Genomic DNA, 9,594 nt, shown 5'->3' with positions numbered 1-9,594 from the left:
TTTCTCCATGTTCCCCCATCCGTCTGAGTGACCCGGCCTCCCGTGGTGATCCAGTGAAGGTCCCCATATCTCGGTTCCATAGAGCAATGCTGAAGCCACCAAGGTGTCAAAGAGCCAGAGCTTCGTCCGGGGCTCTTGAAACTGAACCTACGAACACATCCTCTCCAATCTACCCAATGCTGCGTGGGCTCTATTAAGTCTGGTCTCTGCTGCTCTTCTGAGTGAGAATGTAGGTCCGCTAAAAACCACTCCAAGGTAAGTGTAAGCGTCTGTGTACTCCACGGTCTCTTGGCTGTATGTGAATGTAGGTGCTGACCTCCTGATCCACTGTGGGGTGGTATTAAACACCATAACCTTGGTTTTACCCAGGTTGACAGACAAACCACTTTCGTGGGCAAACGTATGCAAAGCATCCAATTGACGTTGCATTCCCTCTCGGGATTCGGAGATCAACACTATGTCATCAGCATATAACAAAAGTGGAATCCATGTCCCTACCAACTGAGCACCTTTATCCCCATCGCTGTCAATGTAGTGAGAAATCTCATCCACATACATACCGAAAAGAGTGGGAGAGAGCCGGCAGCCCTGCTTCACCCCAATAGTGGAGTGAACCGGTGTGGAAAGTCCCTCCGGGGTTCGTACATGCCCTACTACTGATCTGTACAATGCCATGATCCCCCAAATGAGTTGAGAGAGAGAGAGAGAGAGAGAGAGAGAGAGAGAGATGAACTGAAATGAAATGTTATATTAGCGTCTTCAAAAGGCCAAAGTGACCTAACAAGATGACAAAAATGAAATGACAAATGTCACAATAAAATACTATGGAATCCTAAACTACTAGGTGTGAACTAAGCAGCTAGCTGGGATAGCTAGATCACAAGAGATCCAGCATCGGTCGCTGGCGGATCTCATCAATCTCCTCCAGAGAGAGAGAGAGAGAGAGAGAGAGAGAGAGAGAGAGGGCATAGCTGTGAAATGTGTGATTTCTGAACTATTTGTTACAGCAGAATAATGTGCAGTTTCTGAACTTACTGTTTGAAAGCATAAGCTTCAGCTTCATGGTACGGTGCTGTTCAGTATGAAAGGTCACAAAGGAGGAGGAGGAAAGCCAAGCCAATGGAAGGGAGGTTTAGCCTCTGGTGAAAGGGAACCTCTCTTTCCGAGGCTTCATGTCAGCGAAACTGAGAAAGCAGGGCCAAAGGCACCACCCAGAAACAAGATGGCTCTTTATGAACAGTTTACTGTCCCCTCTCACCGTTTTTATCAACCCAATCAAGGGTCTACGTTTCATCAACCGGTAAGCTGGATTGGTTAACAATTTATGGTTAAATGTTTGTAGAGAACATTACCAAAATACCCTTGAAATTTGTGGAAATTCCCAAAATATCCCTCAGATATTTTAAATTCCCAAATTACCCGTGTACCAATGTTTTTTCCTTTTTGACCATAAGGATCTCTCTTTAATTGTCGTAGACACATTTTTTCTCCACCGAGTTCACAAATAGAGACATTTGTGTCTAGAAAAAATGAACCATTTCATCATAGAGCCCACAATACCATCTGAAATCATATAGAAAAAGAGAACCAATCTTCTATGAAGAGTTGCAATGAAAAATGTCTTTGGAGATGTTTGTGAGATTAATAAGGGGTCTTTTGGAAATTTGGGAAAAAATGACGTCATTTTGGGAATTTTGGAAGAATATGAGGGGTATTTTGGGGATCTCCACAAATTTCAGGGGTATTTTGGCAATTTCCATGTTTCCATGGCATGTGTGAAGGATACAGTGGGTGGCTGCCTTCTTATCTATCACTCCTGTCACTTCGCATGCTCTGTGTTGTATCGCATGTAAAGTAAGCTTGTTGACTCTGAAGGGGTCGTCCTTCGTGAGTTGTCTTCACATGCACATCTACAAGGGTTATATAGATATCTTTTCCTTTGTAAGAAATTATTAATTGCTAGCACGTTTGTCTGGCTGGTTGTTTTCTTGCTACAGTATGGATCTGGATATCCTTACATTCCTCACTATATTCCTTCGGCAGCATGTGCAAGTGCTAACACTGTTCCGACATACTCCCAACCATCTCAAGTCACAAGCAGCAGTGGCATTACTAGTGGTAGTATGGTGGTAAACATGGAATCCCATAAAGCTCCTAGGATTCAAAAAGTGGGCAACTCGTCACCTTGCAAGATTTTGAGAAGTTGGACAGAGGTCAGTGTTGAATGCCTCACAAATGATGTACCACAACAAAGAGGGAAATTCAGATCTTCCCTCAACAATGACATGCGTGAATGTACCAACTGCCTTGGAAACATACCGACTGGTAAGGAGAGGACATGCACGTTAGACAAAACTGAGAGCTCACATGAGGTGATGAGTACTTTAAAAAAAGGTTTCAAGGGTATGCATCCTGAAAGTTTAATGAAGCCAACCAAGTCTGGTGTCGCAGCCAAGATGCAAACAGAGGATTCAGGGTACAGCCATGATTTGATAACTCAATCCTGGACAGCTGATGAGTGTTGCGTCATGCAATATGATTCTTCTTTTGAACTCAAAATAACAGAAGAGAGTGGAGCCATTCTAGCTGCAGAGGACCAAAATCTGTTTGCAGAAGGTCAGGGTTCAGAATCTGCTCTTGCATCGGAAAAATCTTCAAGAACTCAGCCATGTTGTAGTGCACTCCAAACTTCTCTTCCAGACGTGAAGAAGGGAGATAAAAGCGAAGGGGTTGAGTTGGGCAATTCAGAAATCAAACGTTGCAAGGAGCTTAAGACAAAGGACCAAAAACATGATGTGTCCCAACCTGCTTGCAGTGGAGGTTCCCCTGACAATTCAGCTGATTTCATGCCTGTAATCAAACCAAAGGATGTAATACTTGCAATTGGGCAGCAACAGTTTTGGAAAGCACGCAAAACACTTCTTCGGTGCGTGTCTGATCATATGTACCATTATTATTGGGTGAACCAAAAGTGCTTAATTTGAAGGCTCCATTGTGCTGCAGTGTTTACTTTGCAGTTATCCTTGTCAACCCAGGTGGATAAAGCCCATATCCTGCTATTGGGTCTACAAGGGATTTTAAAGAATGTGTCAGAAGATAAATATTAGAGGGAGGCTTTTGGAAGCATGAAGCTTGCCTACCATTATATTTAACTGGCTCTCTAAGGAGTTCGTATTCGGTTCCGTTTTATGGCAAGCTTCCTAAGCCTGTTTAATTTCCTTCATACAGGAGGAATACTTGCTGCATTCTATAAGTACTTAGCAGATAAGAGATAAAAAAGGGCCATGTGCCGCAACATTTGATTGCAATTTGGCTCATATCTGTTAGTCTCCATAGAGAATAAAATTGTAGGTGTGTGCATACTAACTACTCCTTTGGAATAACGTGAATGGAGGTTAAATCAAAGAGATTGGAATCTTTTCTGAGCTGCTAAGTTATTTTGAGATCGCCAGCTGTGTATGAGACACACCACACTATAGGTGCCGTGGTGAGAGTGTAGTTTGTGATTGCAAAATGTTAAAAGGGAGCGAGAAAAGACCTTCAAGAGGTGGTGCGTTCTGCTGGCTTCTTCTCACAGCCTGGTGTCATGTCAGACTGCCGCAATCTAAAAGCATGTCAGACTGCTGCACTATAGTATGAGCATTCAGATAATGAGGTAGAACTTCTTGGCTAGTTTCTTGAAACAAATATGCAGCGTGTAGGTGCTGTGGGGCTAGGAGATGCTCTTAAGGCGTGCATTGTGCAAGAAACACTCAAAGTTTTGTCAGGCCTTAAATAAAGAAACTTACTAAAACTGTGCTTGTCACGTAACTGTAGAGGACTCTTCTATCAACTGTCACACTTCGAGCTGTCTTTTGTTTATTGGGACTCAGTCATCCTTATAGCAGTATCGGGGGCTACTAACAACTGCCCTCATTCGGTTTTGAAGGGAAAAGGAAATATGAGTTGTTAACTTACAGTGTACGGTCCTTATGTTTAATGCAGGCAACAGCGGATCTTTTCAGATCAAGTGTTTCAACTACACAAACTCATCATGGTACTCTACATTCTTGTCAAGCAGAACATATTTCTACATCTTTGGGGTCTTAATCTAAGTGTTAAATTGGAAAACAGATTCAGCACCTACTGGCTGAAACCCCAGGGACATTAATTGATGAAGCAGTGCACTTTGAGACAGTTGGGGAATGTGAAGCTCCACCTCGTCTGACCAAAAGGACAATGAATTCTGGTAATTGTGCTCGTAATGATGGAAACTCAAAGAAGGGAAGTAAAAGTCAGTCAGCTGATGTAGAAGGTTCCCCAGCTGTCAGCAAAGATGTCAACAAGGAGGTGAAGGTTTTGTCGCCAGACTCAATTCATGGCGGGATAAGTTCATGGGGTTATCCTAGCTTTGGGCAGTGGATTGGTGGTCCAATGGCTGCGGACGGGCAGCCTTATGGCTATCAGCCATTAGCCGGAGCTTTGCCACCAGGATCAGCTTTTGGTTTGCCATATGGATCAGCATTATCAGGGTCGGCATCGCCAATGGTTTCGTTTTGGATGCCTTACTGTGGTCAAAGACAAGAGCTTCCAGCAGAAATGGGTGCAAATTATGGGCCTGCTACTGTCGCAAAGGTCGATGGAAGTGGTTTCATGGGCCGGAATTTTGGCTATTTCTCAAATGATTTTGCAAACTCTTGGTATATCATGCAGCATAACAATTTGAATAATCAGAGGATGCACTCTGGTAAAGCTGCCCCCACTGGTTCAGGTGCTTCAGTTAACAAGGCACCAGTTACTACTGCTCGGGGTATGAAGACATCTTGTTTTCCTGGGTTAGCATATCATTGGGGCATCGGCAGCCAAGCTGCTGGTCCATCAAATACTGAAGGGTTCGAGGCTTCTGGCCAACAAAGTGAAATCTCATCACCCTCTATTGCGGCCAGACTTGCACCACCTTTGACACCATCTGCATGTGCTGCTAAAAAGCTTATTGTTAGTAACAATGAAGTTCAAGGTGGCCTAGGGCTGAAATTTGATATGGTGCTCAGCTCTGATTCTAGGAGATCTGTGGAAAACGACGAAGATGGGAATGCTAAAATGTTCTCAAAGGTTCACGAAGAAGGTGGTAGGTCTCCTGTTGATGATCGGTTGGAAGATGCTAGTGTACTTATATCGGATGTAGGTTGTGCTTTGGAGCTTTTTCCTCTTGTGCCGGCCTTGCGGAATCAAGAGCGTGATCCAAATGCAGTGGAGGAAGGGCGGGGCCATGTAATCAGGGCTGTTCCTCGTCGAGCAATAGCTGCATCAGAGTCAGCTGCTGGAATCTTGCTTTCTCTTCAACGAGAGAAACAAAATAGGCCACGAATGAGGTTGTGTTAATGCTTTTTACCTGGGGCCATACTTGCTGCATCCTCCAGCTGGCAGTGTTTTTGATGCTGTCTTCTCATGGGAGTGTTGGCCTGGGAATCCAGTTTCTATACGAGAGATTCTTCAGTGTGTCAATTGGTGATTTCCATGATGAGAGTGTCTAACCAATGGAGGACTTCGTACATAAGTCAGCCTTAGGAAACAAGGAGTTATTTCTTCCTGTTCCTGCCAGCCTTAGGGACAATAGAATCAATCAGATTGTCAAGGCAATCAGATTGTCAAGGCAATCGTTATTCTGTGGTATATGCAGCGGTGTGCAACTATTTTACTGATTAGTTTAGATCTCTTTGGAATTATTGGGGTCTCCACCCTTTGTGGGTATCGGCGGGTTTGTTTTTGCTTCATTTTGTGAGAGGAATGAAGTTCTGTAAAGATGACGGGGCGTGTGCAGGATATGTGAAAGACACGTCATGTTTGCAGAGAGAAACCTGAGTGGCTTCTTCCCTTTGTATGTAATCCTTCTGTCGAGGAAGGTTAAAAAGCTGGCCCTATGTTACAAATTGACTGTTTTGTCTGTCTCTAATACATGCTTCAGTTTCTTTTGAAGAGATTGTTCAAGTTGTCATGCCTGCCTGTGAGGACTGAATATGGGCCTTTCCTATCCAATGCAGTGCACTGGATTTATGTGGGTAACTTTATCTTCTAAAACCATCACAGTTTCTTCTCAGGGGCTGTCCATCGTGGATCTTTTTATTTATCTTGGCTCTATTGTGTTTGGGTGTTCTTGTGCATGACACTTTTACTGGGATTTGTGTTTTCGGTGTCGACAGCTCTTGAATGATGCCCTCGCACTACTAGCATTTTCATGGAGTCATTTCCACATCTTGGGTTCCTCCAGAGACTTGCAGACCACTGCTTGTGGAGATACTCGTCTAAATGGCAGCCATGATGTGATTCCAAAAGTCAGTTTGTGCATGGAATGATAGCTCACCTCGCAGGAACCATGTTACACATTGTAGCGAGTGTTTCTTGGCCTTCTAGAACAAGCCTTAGTGAAGAAGGGAGCTAGGCATACATTGATATCTCCTTTGTTTTGTGATTTATAAATTACTCCCTTCATTTAAGAGCCTCATATGACTGCACATCTTCTTCATTATATAGTTTCTAAAATACTCCCTCCATTTAAGAGCCTCACATGACTTCTTTTCATTCTGTTCTTTCAGAAGGCCCAATTGCCCATGATGGAGCCTTCACCTTGCTAAGCTAAAGAGGAGAGAAGAGCTTAAGTGGTGAGATCACTCCTCGTCAAGTCCTTTTCGAAGCGCCTTAAGGTAATGGTGGGCTGGATTGCTAGACTACCATGAAGGAAAGGCTAGCCCAGCCCCATTTTTGTCATACCTTCATTATCTGGCAAAGGTAAAGCTCTCCAGAGAGAGGTTGGTACTAACTTAAAGATCTAGTATCGCAAACCTGTGTTTGTAATGCTGTATCTATGATGGGAAACCCATAAATGATATGTACAAAACATAGCAATGGTCACTACATTGAATGCCCATGCATCCGGCGGGAAAGCTATGCATTTTACAGGCTCATGGCGTCATCTGCATTAGGGTAAAAGGTCTAATGCAGTCTTATGGAACATATATGGATGCATGTGGTAGAGGAATACGCCCACGGAAAACATGCCATTACCTTGTTTTTCCAAGGCTACAACATTTCCCATGAGAGAAGCCCACATTTTCTGTGCCTTAGAGGGCTTTCCTGCCGTGAGTTTCAAAACACACACCAAACATGGAATGAATCCTTGAAAAAGGGGGAGGTGAAATGGAATAGTTAACCAAATTGAAATTCACTGTGTGGATGCCCTCTTACACTTCACAAAGATTGGACACACAAGTCACTTTAGAAGATGACCAATCCTAACAGGTTTGACGTCTTGGAAAGTGGATTTCCATGTGTTAAGTGAATGGAGGTCGAAGAGGATTGGATGCACAAGAGGTTCTGGACAAATTCTCACAATAATTCCCACATGTGACTCACCTCAACATCAGGAGCTTCTGAGACCGGGGCCGGCGGTCCCCTGCCCCCAATCGTTCCTAGCTAGGTATGCGGTGCCTCTCAAGCAGAAGCTCATAATGTTATCTATTGTATGAAAAACATTGAAAAAGACTCCGTTTTCCTACACCCACCGGGCCTGCAATCCCTTGCCCCCAATCGTACCTAGCTAGGTATGTGATGCCTCTCGAGCAAAAGCTCATGATGTTATGCATTGTATGAACATTGAAAAAGACTCCATTTTCCTACATGAGAAAATTTCTAAATCTTCTTGTGATGGATCTTCCACCACCTCCTCCCAAAGTTTGAGTAGAAGAGCTATGGTATAGCCTATGTTCACATGATGGTGTAGCCTATGTTCATATGAGTGATGTTTCAACAATAATAAAAATCTAGTATGGTGGGTGGCCTTGTAGATGAGGGGAGGTGTTCGTTGCTTGTTAGTAGCTCAAGCAATGACTCAGTAGTTGATAACAAATATTGGATGCCAAATAAGGATCCCAACAAAGAATACACACGGTCTCTTCAAAGATCCTGTGAAGACTTTTCAAAAATATTACAAAAGAGTGTCACAATTAGAGGTCTATTTGTGAAATAGCTTTAGTCATCAACTATAATGTACCCAATCATTACAAAGATTTTGACTGCAAGCTTGTACAAGAAGAGCCAAGGACTTCATGGCTAAGGTGAATCAGAGAACAATGGATATGGCGATAATGTTATTAAGGCGTTGAATCCAAGTTGGTTGCTAAAAGGATCTTTTCACGAGTATGAAGTTACACAAAAATATGAATTTCCCGTCTCTGACATAGCCCATTGCTCAAGGGATAATGAATCCTCCATGTAGACGTTTTGGGCACCACTTAGACACTGCACATACTTTTTCTTGATATTTTTTGAATGGTCAAATGGTGATTCTGGATGCAATATAATATTCCTATGAGAACCCTAGGCTCATATGAGTTCTAGTTGTATCTTTTAAGCTTCAACTCTAGGTCTAGAGTAGTTCATTTAACTATTGTCTGTTCGAACAATTAGTTTATAGCGTTAGGTGTAAATTTAACTTTGTAGAATGTGAAAAAGATTTTGATCTAGAGCTATCTTCCAAGTGCTAGCCAACCTTCAGCCACAAAAACAATCAAGCAAAGAGCTCAAATCTTCAAGCTTTACTCAATGATAAGAGCTCTATCCTATAAACCAAGGCAGAAAAGCAAGTGCTTTGGCATAAGATACATCAGTTGGGCATTCTAGAGCCAAAATATGCATGGATGTTAGATCCAAAGCTTTGTACTCTATGTAAATAGATTGCATCTACATACTTTTTCTTTATTTTTCATCTTTTCTAGTATGCTTTTAGACCCAAAGCTTTGAGTCCTACTATGTGTAAATAGATGCATGTATATATTTTTTCTTATTTTTTCTTCTTTTATTGTGCTTTTAGCTCAAGTTGGAGAGTTGAGCATATGCAAATCGTGTCGCTCATGCGGAACAAAATAAGCATAAGAGTCCACGTTTGAGTTTAAGGTAAGAGTCAGGTAGAGATGGTAAAAAACACTCACGCATTCATGCATAATGAGGAAAGAGTGGAGAAACCTCTTCAAGAAAAGTCCTCTTTGGACTTGTGCCAGCTCTTTACAACGCTTTAGTGTGTCATAAGTGCTACATGAAGCTTTTAGAGAATCCATCACAAATGTTTTTTGCATCGCATAATGTGATTTCTTGCATAATCTTTGAGTATGTAGAATATGGTGTCACACCATTAGACACATTAAGCATACTTTTATTGCTCAGCCTGTGCACATGGACTTACTCCTCTCAACAACTGGGCTTCAATGACTAAATAAAAGATGAAGGCATTTTTTTTTCCATTGGGTTTTTTCCTTTAGCTCAAAATTTTCTTTAGATTTTCAATAAAGAAGAGTCTCATTATCAACCAATACATAATTGAGTCATGACATGGATGGGGACACAGAGTTGTTGTATGCACCATTGCTTTCAAGGAATAAACCAGTATGGATAGGGGAGCGTGCCCCACAAGAATATGCTATGATTCAATTCAGACACACGGGGTGCATCCTTCCTAAGCCTCTTTAACATCCATTGGAGATCCTTTGCTTCATTGAGCCAACCAAAATGAAGAACCTCAAAGAGCGAATATAGTCTCCAACAAAATTCTAAGACTTTGAACAC

General features: G+C 42.4%; 1 protein-coding gene across 4 annotated transcripts in view; it reads left to right on the top strand.

The window, feature by feature from the left end:
• The window catches only part of LOC147455191 (uncharacterized), a 41,162-nt gene extending 35,207 nt beyond the window's left edge, over positions 1-5,955 (top strand). For 2 of the 4 annotated variants that reach the window (XM_086514024.1, XM_086514021.1), the window contains exons 2-5: positions 1,011-1,300; positions 1,998-2,926; positions 3,985-4,036; positions 4,114-5,955. In XM_086514024.1, the coding sequence (XP_086370150.1) occupies positions 1,082-1,300; positions 1,998-2,926; positions 3,985-4,036; positions 4,114-5,361 (2,448 nt within the window). In that variant the 5' untranslated portion in view covers positions 1,011-1,081 and the 3' untranslated portion in view covers positions 5,362-5,955. Of the gene's footprint in view, positions 1-1,007; positions 1,301-1,997; positions 2,927-3,984; positions 4,037-4,113 lie in introns of all 4 variants that reach the window. The other 2 variants (XM_086514023.1, XM_086514022.1) reach the window with 1 other exon arrangement.
• The last annotated feature ends 3,639 nt before the right edge of the window (positions 5,956-9,594 follow it).

The sequence above is a fragment of the Adiantum capillus-veneris genome, chromosome 6 (assembly GCF_014529385.1).
Source record: "Adiantum capillus-veneris isolate H3 chromosome 6, ASM1452938v2, whole genome shotgun sequence".
In the NCBI taxonomy this organism is placed as follows: domain Eukaryota; kingdom Viridiplantae; phylum Streptophyta; class Polypodiopsida; order Polypodiales; family Pteridaceae; genus Adiantum; species Adiantum capillus-veneris.
Note: the sequence above shows the minus strand (reverse complement) of the source record. Positions and strands in the feature narration are given on the sequence as shown.